Here is a 15,816-nt window from a genome sequence, read left to right as displayed (position 1 = left end):
TCCAATGAAAACAATAATTTATTTAAATAATCTCTTCATATTGTAAAATCAACATTAAGAGCATGTTGTTTTCATAATAAATAACCCCAAAATACCTTTCATTTCAAGAACAAAGACTTTAGGAATAAGATAAATCCAAATCAGTAGCTTAAACTGAGAAAATCTTTCAAGGGAAAAAGAAAACGGAGGGGTGCTGAGGTCACTGCTAAACCGCAGTTTTCATAAGTGGGGGTTTACAAAAAAAATGTCTGAAAAGATGAGTATGTTTATACAAATAAATCAGTGGGAAAATCTGCACAGACACGTTTATTTACAAACGCTATGTCCAAGTCCAGGCTAATAATCCTGAATTAGTTTTAAAAAAGATAATTTAAACACATTTTTTTTTGCAGTGTCCACATATTAAAAAATCGTTGTTCCCCAACATCAAAATGAGGTCATCCGCAAAGGCACCTAAACTTTTAAAAAAATAAAAATAAAAAAACTCCACTGGTGAAGGATGAGGAGAGAGCTAAGGAAGGGAGGGGAGCGTTCCTGTGAGGAGAGCTAAGTCGGGGGAGGGACGCGGGCTCCAAGTGTTGGCAACAGCCGGGCAGAAAAAAAAGCGTCGAGCCGTCGGGGTCACGGGGGCGTGTGGGGGGGTTGGGCAGGCAGGCAGGACCCGGGAGGTCAATAACCCCAGAGGACAGGAGCTGAGCCTGGGGGCGGGCGAGGAGAAAGGAGCCTCAGAGGGCCCGGGCAGCCTCTCGGGCGGGGGAGGCGTCCCTCTCCGGGACTCAGCTCGCGGCCCGCGGCGAAAACGGCGCCGGGCTGCCTCGCCGGGCGGGGAGGGGAGGGGAAGCTAGTCTGAGGCGGGGCTCGGGTCGGCAAGGCCGCCGTGGCAGGGTTTCTCCCGCGGATGCCGGGTGTCTCGGAGAGGGGCCCGGCGCGCGAGAACACGCCTTCCAGTCCCCGAGGGTAGCAGGGCCTGGGGGCAGGCCATCTCGGGCAGCCACCTCCGCGAGCGGCGGGTGGCATCCTCGGGCCGGACGGAGGGACCCTCTGGCTCTGGGGACGAGCAGTGAGGATAACTGGTCTCTGCACTCTCAGTCTCTGGCGCGGTCTCCGGGGGTTAGAAGATCGTCCCGGCGCTCACCGGGGCGCCCCCGCCGCCACCGTGGTGGTGATGATGGTGGTGGTGCGGCTGCGGGGTTTGCGTCGGGTGCAGCAGCGGCGCGGCGGCCTGCAGGTGCGAAGCGGAGCTGGAGGCCTGGTGGTACCACGGGTAGTTGCCCAGGAACGCCGAGGCCGCGCTGCTTGGGCTGGAGCCGGAGCTGCCCGCCCCGCTGCCGCCGCTGCCCGGGCCGCCGCCGCCGCCCCCCATCCTCTGCGGCGCGCCGAAGTCCCAGGAGGCCGGCGCCGAGGCTGGCGGCGAAGCACAAGGGGGCGAGGCGCTGGCCCCCGGGTGCTGCTCCGAAGGGATCTCACCGCTTTTCCACATCTTCTTGAACTTGGATCGGCGGTTCTGGAACCAGATTTTGACCTTTGTGGAAAAGGGACCTGAGCATTAGTGGAGGAAACGGCCTGGGATAGGGGAAGGGAGGAAACTTAGGAAGACTGCCGCTAAGGGGCGCGGGTGGGAGTGGGGTGGGTTGTCAGCCTGGGCAGGTAACCGGATCACGTGCTGCGGCCTTGGAGGCTGTGTCTGTTCCTAGGAGCGGTATTCTCAAAACAACAACAGTAACAACACACCAAGACAGCCGATGTGTGTGCACCGAGACTGATGGTGACCGCGGAGGGGGTCAGGAGGGCCAACTGTTGTACCCGCTTAATCGGCAGCGCGCAGAAGGATTGGCACGGGATTTCTGCCCACACTGGCACTTCCCTTCCATCACATCACCTGGAGGATGTCAGCTTCCGGCGCAAAAGGTTCAAGGCGCGGCCTCGAAATCCTTAAAATTACTTAAGAAAAATACAGTCCTCAACCTGCCTGCTTCCCGGCCATCCCAGGCCAGTGCCCTCCTCATGCCTCCCAGGCCGTGAACCCTCACCTGAGTCTGGGTGAGGCCCAGAGACGCCGCCAGCTCAGCTCGCTCGGGAAGTGCCAGGTATTGAGTCTTTTGGAAACGCCGCTGAAGAGCCGCCAGCTGGAAACTGGAGTAGATGGTTCGAGGTTTCCGGACTTTCTTTGGCTTCCCGTTTACTATCCGGATTTCAGGCTCGAGGTCTTCCTTCTCTGCAATGAAATGGAATCGTGAGAAACACCCAACGTGGGAGCCCACGAGTGCCCGCCCGCAGGGAGGGTAAAGTGGAACTTTGCCTAAGCTGGGAGGCGGGTTATTGGAGACGCTGCTTTGCTCTCTGGCTCAACTTTGCAACGCGCCGACCCATGCCGCCAACGAACCCGGGAGCTGGTCCCTCCTGGGAAGGGGAAGACCGGCGCAAACACTGGAGAGAGGAGCAGCAGCAGGTAGGGAAATGAGGCTACCGTGAGGCATGTACATCGGCTGACGAGAGGCCGCCTGGTGCCACCACCTGAGGTCCCACCACCTGAGGGATATCCGGTGACCCTCGGCCGATTGAAGATTTAGGAGGGTAAAGGGCGCGAGGCGAGCAGGGAGCAAGCAATGTGAAAGGCCAGGGCCCCAGATAGATCCCGCCCCAAACATTTTTATCCGCCCCCCACCTCCCAGTAACTAGACCCGATTTGGCACCCGTGGTGCCAACTTTAAGCATACCAGGTTCGTTGTTGGCCGGGGACGAACTGGTCCCGTAGGGCGCGTAAGAGGTGTAGGCGGCGGTGTAGCCCAGATCGTAGCCGCTCTTGGCTGAATACGGGACGTTGTTGAGGCCGCTGGCGTGGTACTGGTAGGAACCCATGTGCGCGTAGGGCGAGCCGCCGCCGCCGCCAGCCGGGTGTTGCTGGTTGGTGTAGTAGCTGCTGTCGGTAGCTGTGGACACCGGGAGAGTGGGCGACTCCTGAGGCTTGTGGAGGCTGCTGCTGTTGCTGCCGCCCGGGCCAGCGCCGCCGCCGCTCGGGGGCTGCTGGTGCTGGTGGTACGTGCTGGAGGCCGTGATCTGGGTCGAGTGCATATCAGCCACCAGACTGTCAAAGACTCCAGTCATCCTGGCCCGGGACAGGAAAGAGCAGGGGTGGCGGGCGCGAGGGGGGTAGCGAGGCGCCTCCTCCGTCTCTCGCTGTCCCCTCCAGCAGCCAATGTAATTACAGAGGGGGAGGGGGGAGGAAAACAAGAAATGTAGCAACGGTCTAGGCAACTCCTCCTCCGGGGGAGGCGATCACGGTGCACTGCTCGGGACAGCTGCCGCCGGCCGCATCCTCTCTCCGCCTCTCGGGCTGCTCGGCTCCTTGCCCAGCGCGGGCTCGGGCGGGGGGCGGAAAGCGGAGGGGTCAGGGGTGGTGGGGCCTGGCCTGGGCTCCCGGAGGAGGTGGGAGCAGGTGAGCAGCCCTGAGCGGCTTTACGATTGTCTGTGGGGCGGGCTCCTGCAGGGTGGGCATTTAACACTCATCACGTGAGCTCAGGCGACGTCACCTAGCAACGGCCAATCCGAGGCTCCCGGCCACACGGCTCCTGGCGCCCTGGAACGCCGGACCGGGGCGGGGGGTGGGGGGAGCGGTGGCATGGGGCGGGCGCTGCGGCTGCTGCGGTCGTGGGTGCAGACAGGCTGCTGCCTAATGTGAGCCGAGGGGCTGGAGGGCGGGGGACGGTGGGAAGTCAAGGTGGCCGATGGCAGGAAAACAGAAGGCGTGAAGACGGAGGCGATCATTTCGCCTCTGAGGAAGAAGAAATGGGGTCTTCCATCCCATTCTGTGTACAAGTGTCGACCGATGCCAATGATTCCTACTTTCATGTCCGAGTTCAGCATTCAGATATTAATCGAAATAAAGCGATCCCGAGACCGCGGCCAGTTCCAGCTCCGCTTTTCCTGGAAGGGTCTGACATTTGCGGTTGTCAGCCCCTACACACTAGACGTAGCCAACTGATTTAACTTAACCATAATACCTGCTTCCTAACCAACCCAGAGGGATATTAAAACAATTAATACTGTAATATTTAAACTATTTCCTTTGTTCCTTGAGAGAAGAGCTATATAAATTCAAAGATATTATTGCTAATGATATATTTGAAACCATTTTCCCTTTATACTTTGAGACTCTGAGTAATTACGTGTATTTGATACCTAATTGACAACCAGAACATGATCCTGGTGATTTCCTCTCTAGGTTGGAAAGCTAGACCAGACTGATCACATGGACTTTCAAGTTCATTCTAACTCTAAATTCCATATTTTTATGAAAAAAGAAATGGGATAATACTTTGGTGAGAGTGTTGTCTTGATATTACAAATCTTGGTAAACTTACAGAAGCAAATAGAAAAGTTTTATCTCATGTACTTGAGACTTTTTAAAGTTATTTTCATCTCAGGATCCTATTTGACCCTATCGCTGCAATTTATTTTTCTTTTAAATCTGGTAGCGACTCCTGTATCTGTTTCCTCGCGGTTGGAACCATGGCCCGCTGTTGAGGGACACTCGCCTGTACTGGACTCCGCAGTTCCTGCCTTGTGGCGCCACCTGGTGGAGGTGTTCGTGATTGCGGTGGACCCAGTAGACAGTCTAATGACGCCGAGGCGCCAGCCTCTGAAACCCCCCAAAAGAACAAAATAGTAATTAAAAGCCACAAAATTGTGCTAGTGCGTGCCATCTGAAGCACCCCGTCCTAAAGACATAACAGGTCGCTGAAAGAACTTGTTACAACAACTGCCTAATGGAAAACAAGTTGATACTTTGAAAAATATCTTTGGTTTTCTTGCTCAGAAAAAGCAAGCGTGTAATTAAAACTCCAGCATCCACAGAGCTCACTCTCCGTGGAATAGTGAGGAAGGTACTCCGCCTTCAAATCTGCCTGGATTTAATTCCCAGCCGTCCTTTTGGTTACAAAAGGCCCCTAGATGGAGAAGGATGAGCAGGTTTAGAAAGCCTTGGGAGGTGGGGCTCAGCACTGGGGTGCAGCTTGCTGCTTTGGGGGCTCCAGTCACAAACTTAACCTCTTGATAAGTAACGAAGATTGCTTTTTGGTGTCTTCACACCACACATCTTTCTGTCATCACAGTGGTAGCTATTTTGACCTAAGGTAGAAACTTGTTTTCCTATTGAAAATGAAACATAAAAGATCCAATTTCCATAGTCTTGACTCTCTCTGTTCCTTTGTTCCCACCAGACTTTTTCATGGTGGCAAGTGTGTTGAATTTTGTTAACCGTGAGAACCTGCATTAATGGCATGAAGTCTAGGTCAGCTGAGATCTGGAAAATGACATCTTCCTGTAAGGAAATATGACCCCAGTTCCCCCTTAACTGGAAAACAAGGGACTTGTGTGTGTGGGAGAAAAGACCAGAGGCAATGAGCAAAGAGAGAGAGGGAGAGTGACGCAGAATTTAAAACTGCATTTGGAGAATCAAGTAAAGACCTGAGATGTTGATTCTGATAATCCAGGCACAAATCTGGGTTTACCTAAATTATCTGATCGCTGCATCACAATATCCAGATGATTTCCTCCCTTTGGTCTAAAGTCAAGGAGGCAGTACTGTAGAGAACTGATAGGCTCTTCAGCAGTTCAGAGTAGGGGCATGCCTCTTTCCATAATGATTGGAGAGGAGTTTAGCGGGGCTCAGACCGAGTTTGAGGTAATTAGACATGTCTTCTTGCGGCCAAAATTCCTCCTCCACCTCAAGGCACCCTCCTTCCCGTTTTCTGCTTTCAGTTTTCTAGAGAAGGATGGGGGAAGGAGGGGCTCAGTGTCTGCGCTCTCGTCTTGTACGTTCCACATCATCGCGGAGACCTTCCTGCTTTGGATTCCAGGCCCACCAGGGTGTCCCCACGGCACTTTATCTGGTCGAGGAGTCTCACCGTCTCCTTCCTTGGGAGCCTTGTGACAACCCTTGCAGACAAGGACGTAATCATCGTTCCCATTGTACACAGGAACACTGAGGCTCCAGGGTAGAAACGACTTCCTTTGAGTTAAGTACACCTCCTTTCTCTGTTGCCATAGTGTAAACCGCAGGGTATTTACTGCAAGCCTCCGTTGAACAGCTGCCGATCTCCGGAAGACAGCGAGCGGCTCTTTGAACAGGTCTGCTGCGCCTAGCTTTCAGTTCCTGCCCCACCGCTGGCCTGGGTCAGGAGTCCAGGGCGTCCTCTGGCTGAGCGCATCGCGTCTGCGGGACCACTGGGCGCCCTCCATTACACAGAAAGCCAACTCCGAGGGGTGCCCTGGGGGAGAGGATGCCCCCTGCCGGCAGAGGGTGGGCGCCCGCACAGCCAGACAGTCTCATTCTCATTCACCTACTTCCCTCGGTTGCGAGACCTACACGCGCTGTTGCTAGAGTGCCTCTGTCCCCACTCTGCCGTCGAGGGTCCGAGGGACACGGATTTCCGGGCCATTGGTCCGAGAGGCGTTCTTTCGTGTTTTTGTCCCCAAAGTATTACCTCTAGGGTCTTGCAGTTTCAGGTCTTTTGGGAATTCTTTCTAGAAGTCACAGACCTCGGGAGAGGGTTTGGTTTATGCTGCTGCTGCTGCTAAGTCACTTCAGTCGCGTCCGACTCTGAGTGACCCCATAGACGGCAGCCCACCAGGCTCCCCCGTCCCTGGGATTCTCCAGGCAAGAACACTGGAGTGGGTTGCCATTTCCTTTTCCAGTGCAGAAAAGTGAAAGGGATGTTGCTCAGTCGCGTCCGACTCTTCGCGACCCCATGGACTGCAGCCCACCAGGCTCCTCCGTCCGCGGGATTTTCCAGGCAAGAGCACTAGAGTGGGGTGCCTTCGCTTGGTTTATGGGAACCTCTCATCTCCATCTTTCCAGGAGCAGCCTGGCCGTGCACTGGCCGTGGCATCTTCTGGGGCCCAACTCTCGCTCAGTCTTTTCGCTGAGAAAAGTGTCCTCAACCTGGTTCCACCCCCCCACCCACGCCCCCAGCCCATAAAGAGGCCTCGAGGGACTCGTGGTGTGGCCAGCCCCTCCCAGCCCCTCTGGTCTGTAGGCAGCTGGGATCAATGTTCTTGAATCCCACACATTTTTCGTCTCCCTTGCGTGGACTCGAGGAGAGGACATAGTAGACACACTCTGACTGGAAGGAGTCAGACCTTCTAGGTCTTCCTGAACCAGATCCAAGCCCCTGTCGCTTTATCGCCTAGTCCGCGGGTAAAGCAAAGAGAGAGAAAGCGGGGTTTCCGGACCCGACCAGGGCGCCCACAATGGGCGAAGGGTTCCCCGGGCTCGGGGGCGCTGCCAGGGGCGGACACTAGGCAAGGCGGGCAAATGTCAGTGGGCGAGAGGGACGCCTCCTCCTTCCGCGGCTACAAGCTTCAGATCTCACGCTGCCGGGCCGTGCGCGCTGATGGAGTAAGTTACCCCCTCATCCCCACCCCCCTCGCCAACTCCGATCCGCAGCTCAGAACACTGGGACCTTCACTTTCAGCTGCAGCCACGTGGCATAAGAGCTGTGCAAACAGATGGCCCTCAACAAGGTTTATTCTTGAAGCTGAAAGGAAAACAGTCTCTGACATGCCCTGCCCTCTGCCCGGGGCTCGGTACCGGGGACGCCTGAGGGAATGTTAGAGGCGGGCGAGCTCAGGTGCGGGCGCTCGCGGGCTGCATGCGGGGCTGGCCGGGGAGAGCTACTTTCATTCTAGAACTTTCTGCCCTCTGCGGTGCCCAGCCACGGCTGGCTGCTGCCCGTCTGGTTGAAAGGGCAACTCTTCCCATAAGAGGGGCGGAAGTGAACCCCGCCCTTTGCGCGCGTCCAAACTCGACGGTCACCTCCCGAAGCTCATGCGGGGATTGTCAGTTATAGCTTGCTTCAGAAACTTTCAGAGCCAATTTCGCCTTCTGCCTTTCTGATCTTAGACTTTAATTCAGGTTCGATTCACTTTATTGTCTACTCAGTGGTTAAGGCGTCCCCTTCTTTCCCCACCAGCACCAAACGGGAAAACAACTTGGAACGGACCTTTGAAACTTAAAGTACCCTTTCGGGTACTCGGATTCCTTTTTCTCCACCCCCGCCCACGCCCACCGCTCATCGCACACTCAAAGATGAGCCATCTCCTGCAGACGCAGAGAGGATGTGCTTGCAGACTTCTTGTCTCTGGAGCCAGACTTTGCTGGGCTGAACCGCTGCTGTTACTGTGTGACCTTGGGGCAAGGACTTCATTTTTCTGGGCTTCACTGTTTGCATCTGTAGAATGCGAGTAATAATACCTTCCGAGGGTGAGGGGCAAAACAGGTGAAGAGGGTTAAGTGGTATAAAATAAGTTACAGGGATATAATGTATAGCACAGGGAATACAGCCAATGTTTTATGATAAGTATACGGGGAACATAATCTATAAAAATGCTGAGTCATTTGTTGTAAACCTGAAACTAACATAATATTGTAAGGCAACTATACTTAAATAAAAAAAGCAAACAAAAAACCCAATACCTTCCTCCTAGGATTATTGCCTGGGAATAACGCATGTTTTCTTGTCTGCTGCCCATGCATCTGAAGAACTGGGCATTCTCTGGTTTAGGCACTGCAGGTTCTAAGAGGCCAAGGCAAGGGTGTTGCCCGGTTTTCTTCTCCAGTGCATAAGGACTCCTTCTCCAGGCAGAGGGCTGAGAGCAGAGGAGGCCTGCTGACTCCAGTGGACCAGAGCAGTCTGGGGATATAGGCATGCGCCTCCCAATCCGCAGTGCATGGCCCGTGTGTCTTAAGGGGCGGTCAGGAGTGCAGGGCTGCCTGCAGCACCGAATTTAGGAGAGGCTCTGAAGGCTGTTCCTAACCCATGTGGCATTGCACTACCCTTATTCAGTCCCCTGGGCAGAGCCCGACCGTGCAGAGCCTTAAGTACTTTCCTTGTGTGGCATATCCAGGCTGCTTCTACACCTCTTGGAAACTAAAGAGGGGGATGAAGAGGAGCCTTGCAATTTGTTCATAAGAAGCCCTCTATAGCTATGCCCAGCTCCTTGCATCCTTTTGAAATAAGAGGAAACATTGTTGTTTAAAAAATTACAAAGTAATTTGTAAGAGAAGCAAACAGTGTTAGGAATATATTGGAGTGGTTTAAAGTATAGACTCTGGGCTCCATTTCTTTCTTTTTTTTAAAGACCATATCCCTGGCCTATCTTTCTTTCTTAAAAAAATTTTTTTTTTCTTTATTTGGCTGCTCTGGGTCTTAGTTGTGGCATATGGGATCTATTTCCCTGACCAGGGATAGGATTCAGGTCTCCTGCGTTGGGACCTCAGAATCTCAGCCGCTGGACCACTAAGGAAGTCCCCTGGGCTCAGTTTCTAACTTGGCCATTTGTTAGTCATGTGACCTTGGGAAAATTGCTGTGCCTCAATTTAGTGTTTAATCAGAATAAAACCTCATCATTTGGGATAGTGATGGAAAATTGTGGAATAGACCAAGTGCTGTCTCCCCAAATCTGACTTTTTTGGGGAACACAGCTAGACCACCATTTCCACATGACCCTTGCAGTCAGATTAAAGATGTAATTCAATTCTAGGCAATCAATGGACCAGAGTCACGCGTACCGCTCCTAGGATGCGACACTGAAGACAGAGTTGAGACTCTACCCTGCTCCTCTTCTACTGGTTGGAACCAGCATCAGCGATGTAGATGACATGGCCCTAGAGTAATCACTCAGAGGAATCTCTCCTAAGGAATCTTCAATACTTGCCTTGAATGGTTACCTGGCCAAGAAATAAACTTCTCATATTTTAAGCTACTGACTTTCGGGATTTAAAAAATATATTTATAGCAGCCTAACTACTGTAACTAATATGACCTTGGAGTCAGGATAGGATGACTTTGTCAGCAAGTTACAGAAAGGAAAACAAAAACAAAAACAACCCAGAACGTATTTTATCTGTGAAAGCTAGAGATGGAATTAGAAGCTAAGTGTAGAACTCAAACCATTTGATTCCGCAGTGTATTCAGTCCATGAATAGAAATAGGTCAGCGCAGCTCGTTGTTCTCATTAGGAACTTAAGTCTTAAGATGATCGTTGTTGAGGTTCTGGCAAGTCTACGTCTAAATCATAGGTGTTTCTTTTTAAAGGTGACAGGTTGCAGAAGTTTTGTCACCCTGCTATGTGTGGCCCTCCTCTTCATGTCATTGTCAGTCTTGTTTTCGGCACATGCTTATTACTCCTAGGAGTTGTCATGAGGCAATAAGCCCACTTCCTATTGCAGTCTATTTTGGATCCACAGTATTGCATTCTCTTGTCAGAATTCAGTTAGCCTTTGCCCTGCTTCATTTTGTCTACAAGGCCAAATTTGCCTGTTACTCCAGGTATCTCTTGGCTTCCTACTTTTGCATTCCAATACCCAGCGATGAATAGAAGATCTTTTTTTTTTTTTTTTTGATGTTAGTTCTAGGTCTCCTAGGTCTTTGTAGAACTGATCAACTTCAGCACCTTTGGCATAGATGATAGGGATATAGACTTGGATTACTGTGATGTTGAATGGGTTGCCTTGGAAATGAACTGAGATCATTCTGTCATTTTTGAGGTTGTGCAGAGTACTGCCTTTTGGACTCTTTTGTTGATTATGAGGGTTATTCCATTTCATCTATGGGATTCTTGCCCACAGTAGTAGATATAATGGTCATCTGAATTAAATTCGCCCATTCTGGTCCATTTAGTTCACTGATTCCTAAGATGTCGATGTTTATTCTTACCATCTCCTGCTTGACCACATCCAGTTTACTTTGATTCATGGACCTAAGATTCCAGGTTCTTGTGCAAAACTGTTCTTTGCAGCATCAGATTTTACTTTCATCACCAGACACATCCACAACTGAGCATCGTTTCCACTTTGGCCCAGCCGCTCCATTCTCTCTGAGGCTATTAGTAGTTCTCCCCTGCTCTTCCCCAGTAGCATATTGGACACCTTCAGACCTGGGGGACTCATCTTTCAGTGTCGTATCTTTTTGTCCTTGTATACAGTTCCTGAGGTCTCACGACAAGTATACTGAGGTGGTTTGCCAGTTCCTCCACCAGTGAATCCCATTTTGCCAGAACTCCCTGCTGTGACCCATCTGTCTTGGGTCATACACAACAGCACAGCATGGCTATGTAGCTACATGGCTCATGGCTTCGTCGAGTTATGCAAGTCCCTTCACCACAGTTAGGCAGTGATCTGTGAAGCTAATGGGATGGGTCTAAGCTAATGGGATGGGCCAGAATAAAGGCAGTACAAGGGCAAGAGGTACTGATAATGAAATAACTTAAAATAGGAAACTCATGTTGATGCATGGCAAAACCCACCACATATTGTAAAGTAATTATCCTCCAATTAAATATATATATAAATAAATTTTAAAAAAGAAAGGAAGCATGGCAGGAAACGTCCCACTAAAAGGGCCCTAAAGGATTTCCTTTAAGGAGAGTATATACAAATCTAAGTGAAAGGACTTTGAGATGTTTTAGACCATTTCAAGATAGTAGTTTTGCTTATTGCCTGGTTCTCAGTAGTGTTCTCCTTGCCTATGTCAGACTACATAGTTAAGTTTTAGATGGAGAATATGCTTTGATTCCATCCAGAACTGAGCAAAATTTATTTCCTCCAGAAAAGTTTGACCACTAAGGAGTCACATGGACTGCTGCCACACCTAAGACTTTGATGACACCCAGAGATCATTTAACATAGTGTTTTCCTCTACATCAGCCCAATTAGTAATAGAACCAACAAACTGTATGTTTTACTATAAGGAAAGTGCTATTTGCTTTTTAAAAACAAAACAAAACAAAACAAAATGTAATCATTTACCCATAACATCAGTAACCCCCCAGACTCTTCACATCTTGTGAAGGAAGTGGCAGCTGAACTTTGCAGCCCCAATTGTGGGGCATGTAGGATCTTAGTTCTCTGACCAGGGATGAAACCCATGGCCCCTGCAAAGTCCTAACCACTGGACCGTCAGGGAAGACCCAAGCCCTGACTCTTGTACCCTAATAGTTTCTCCTTGGGTGTGTCTCACCATATGGAGGATTCCATAACACTCTTTTTCCATTACACTTTTGATACTCTGACCGTCTGGCCTTCTTATCCTAATCCAAAGCATAGCTCAGGGAATCCTGAGATGTTTAAACAAGATTTTACTTAAGTCTTGGGATAATAGGGGAAAATAAACACCAAAAGTATCCTGGACCCAGATGGCCAAATGCTGTAAACTCTTTGTCGGTTTGGACCATCTGTGTCTTATATGCAGGATCCCATCACCTCTTGAGTGACTGAATGAGAAAAGTGTCTCATCAGAGACCTGAAGGGTAAATTAGACTTAGCAAGGTAAAAAGTTGAGAAGGAGATTATAGGAAGAAAGAATAACATGTGCAAATTTCAGAGTCTTAAAGGGATATTTGCAGACATGGAAGAAGATCAGTTAGGTTGGACCACGGAGCCTGAGAAGAGTGTGCAAGAAGAAGCTGGCAAGGTAGGAAGGAGCTCGATCATATAGGACCTAATAGATTTTTGACCTAGGAACAATGGGAAAGCTAAAGATTCAAAGGACTTAAAAAATTAAATTTATTTTGATTTAATTATAGATTCCCATGCAGTTGTAAGAAATAATAGACATCTTTTGTACTCTTTACTCAGTTTTCTTCCAATGGCAAGGTCTTACACGGTTATAGTATAAATCACAACCACTCCCACCTGCTTCTTGACCCCTCATAATGACTAAATCTGTTCTCATTGCTATAATCTTTGTCATTTCAATAATGTTGTATAAATGCAATCATATGAAACCTTTGGGTTTGGCTTTTTTTTATCAGCATAATTCTCTGGAGAGAATTCATCCAGATTGTATGTATCAATATTTTATAATTTTAAAAACTTGTTTAGTAACGCGGTGTACTACTAGTTTAACCATTCACCCCCTTTAAGACACCTGATTGTTTTCAGATTTGGTTATTATGAATGAAGCTGCTATGAATATGTGTGCATATGTTTTTGTGTTAACAAGGTCTTTGGTCCTCTGATATATATGGTCAGGGGTACTAATCCAATATGATTGTGTCTTTGTGAAAAGAAGAGATTAGGACACAGACACACACACAGAGGGAAGGCCATGTTGAAGACACAGGGAGAAGACAGCTGCTATAAGCCAAGGGGAGAGGCCTCAGAAGACAGCAACCCTCTGTGGGAGATGTTAGTAAGAGCAGAGTGACAGCCATTTTGCAACATGCAAGTGTATCCGATGAAATTGTACATCTTAAACTTACACAACATTATATGTGAAATATATCTCAGTAAACCTGGAATGAAAAAGAGAAGCAGCTGACACTACTGACACTTTGATCTGTGACTCCTGGCCTCTGGAATTATAAGAAAACAAATGCCTGTTGTTTAAAGTGCTCTTTAAAAAAGAGAAGACAAGAAAAACTCTGCAACAGAGACTATTAAGAGGATGATAAGACACGCTACATGGTGGAAAAAAATAACTGCAAATAACATATCCAACAAAGACTGGGATACATAACCAATCTCTGATTCTTGGTTATGGTGGCCCTACAAATTGATATACTGCTGAACTGTTGAACAAAACGCTGCAACAGAGCCTATTAAGAGGATGATAAGACAAGCTACAGGATGGGGAAAAAAAAACAAAACAAAACCCTGCAAATAACGTATCCAACAAAGACTGGGATACATAACCAATCTCTGGTTCTTGGTTATGGTGGCCCTACAAATTAATACACTGCTGAATTGTTGAACAGAGTGGCTGTACCATTTCATATTCTCAGTAGCACTGTATGAATCTAGTTTCTCATCTTTGACCTCACCAAATTCCATTAATTCTACTTCCTAAATATTTCTGGAATTCACTCATTTCTAACATTTTCTCTCTGTCCACTTAGTTTAGCAACTAAATTACAGGGAAAAAAAATACTTGATTGCCATTGTAGTGATCATTAGCACTTCTATCACATTACATAATTGTCAGCTCTGAGTTTAGTTTTAAACATAATAAGTTTGAGGTATCTCCATCAGTTACCTATTGCTGTGTCATAACCTACCCCCAGACTCAGTAGCTTCAAGCAAATCCTGTACCAGTGGTCTCCATGACCTCAGTCTGCTTGTGAGTTGGTTTATTTCCAAAGCCTAGGAACTCCATTTCCTCACTGGGATATTTTGAGGATTTGTATCTTAAAATACATCAAACATTTCAAGTGAAAAGTGTTGTAGAAGGAGGGCAAAGAATCATTTATCTAATTTTCATGTTTACATAGCATTTGTTTTAAAGTAGTAAGAATCTAAATTCCAAATGTGGTTACAAAATCAGCCTCCACTTAAACTAGTAAGTGCATTTTAATGAAGCTTAATTTAAAAGCATGCATTTGCATATTGAAATTTGCTTGAACCAATTTGTAGCGTGTGATCTCCAGAGCATGGGTTTTCCTGTTTTATGAAAATGTCGCAGTTCTTTCAAATTACTTTTCATGGCCTGGAAGTCTTAGCTCAGTTGGTATAATGGTTAGTAAAATGGAGAAGGTACAAATTAAATTGTGGTATTAGTTATAATACTTTTCCAAGTCGTTCTTAGAATGGTCTTGGGATTGTTTAGAAGTCAAATGTCGTGTTTTGGAATAGTGTGTTAAACGTGTGTGCGTGCACGCTTAGTCACTTGCTTGTGTCCTGTTCTTTGTGATCCCGTGGATTGTAGTTTTCGGGGCTCTTCTGTCCGTGGGATTCTCTTGGCAAGAGTACTGGAGTGAGTTGCCGTTTCCTCCTCCAGGGGATCCTCCTGACCTAGGGAGTGAACTCTTCTCTTCTGCATTGGCAGGCTGATTCTTTACCCCTGAGCCACCTGGGAAGCCATGTTAAATGTACTTGTATGTTTACAGCGTTAATTCTACGACTCATCTATATTTAAATCAACAGGCATGAGAACTTAGCATATGGGAATTTATCAAGTCAGAAAGAGCTGGCTTCCACTTTGCATACCTTCATCCAAACATCAAGGTATATTAATACACTTGTTAAAATCTAATAATTCCAAAGGGACTTCTCTAGTTATATAAAGTGAGGTTGATTGATTTATTCTAAACCTTTATTAATTGTGAAAGATAACACACATAGAGGTGCATAAAAACACAAAGTATGATAGAAAATTATAAAGTAGATACAATTAGGAAAAAACACAAAATGCCACCCAGATTTTAAAAAATAGAACATTGCTGCTGCTGCCTGAACTACTTCCTATGTTTCCCATCCGGACCACCTGTCTCGCAACCTTCATCATCTCTCCAGGTGACCATTAGCCTGACTTTTATGGTGACTACTTCCTTGGTTTTTAAAATTTTGCCTGTTTTTGAACTTTATACGTAGATGGACTAATACTAAGAAACACTGACTGGGACTTCCCTGGAAGTCCAGTGGTTAAGACTGAATTTCCAATGCAGGCAGCATGGGTTTGATCCCTAATCAGGAGCTGAGATCCCACATGCTGTGTGGCATGGCCAAATAAATAAATGAAAAAAGAAACCCTGACTTGGCTACCTAGCCTGCCCATAGCAGATGTGAGCCTGGCTAGGTAACACAAAGCCACAACTAATTAGCCTCTCTGTGTGGCTTGTGAGGCTTTGTTCTCCTAGTATCCATCCAAGAAAAGTCTTGGTCTTTTTGGGTTTAAGTGACCCACCTAACTGCTTGTCCCCCCAGTTTCATCTTCCAGAGTCTAGACTCTGTGCTCGACTAAGTTCTGCGGTTTGGCTTTTTTTCTGTTCTATGCTTAGTCTTTACCAAGAGATTAAATTGCTGTTTTTTATTTAACA

General features: G+C 48.1%; 1 protein-coding gene across 2 annotated transcripts; it reads right to left on the bottom strand.

Annotated features, from left to right (window-relative positions):
* On the bottom strand, positions 1–3,470 carry DLX2 (distal-less homeobox 2). 2 transcript variants are annotated; one of them, XM_015092926.3, is made up of 3 exons: positions 2,718–3,470; positions 2,031–2,215; positions 1–1,522 (listed from the first exon to the last, which is right to left on the bottom strand). In XM_015092926.3, exons 1-3 carry the CDS (start codon positions 3,103–3,105, stop codon positions 1,112–1,114), a joined length of 984 nt encoding a protein of 327 aa, XP_014948412.2. In that variant the 5' UTR covers positions 3,106–3,470; the 3' UTR covers positions 1–1,111. The 2 variants fall into 2 exon arrangements, with proteins under 2 accessions (XP_014948412.2, XP_042099655.1); XM_042243721.1 differs by lacking the exon at positions 2,718–3,470 and adding an exon at positions 2,384–2,692.
* Positions 3,471–15,816: the final 12,346 nt, after the last annotated feature.

Source organism: Ovis aries, chromosome 2 (genome assembly GCF_016772045.2).
Source record: "Ovis aries strain OAR_USU_Benz2616 breed Rambouillet chromosome 2, ARS-UI_Ramb_v3.0, whole genome shotgun sequence".
Taxonomy (NCBI): domain Eukaryota; kingdom Metazoa; phylum Chordata; class Mammalia; order Artiodactyla; family Bovidae; genus Ovis; species Ovis aries.
Note: the sequence above shows the minus strand (reverse complement) of the source record. Positions and strands in the feature narration are given on the sequence as shown.

Excerpts from the sequence above, each read along its gene's own strand:
- DLX2 (XM_015092926.3), bottom strand. The coding sequence starts at position 3,105 with ATGACTGGAGTCTTTGACAGTCTGGTGGCTGATATGCACTCGACCCAG. Across the intron at positions 2,216-2,717 it reads CCCGGCCAACAACGAACCTG|AGAAGGAAGACCTCGAGCCT; the intron begins GTATGCTTAAAG and ends ATTTCATTGCAG. Across the intron at positions 1,523-2,030 it reads TGGGCCTCACCCAGACTCAG|GTCAAAATCTGGTTCCAGAA; the intron begins GTGAGGGTTCAC and ends TTTTCCACAAAG.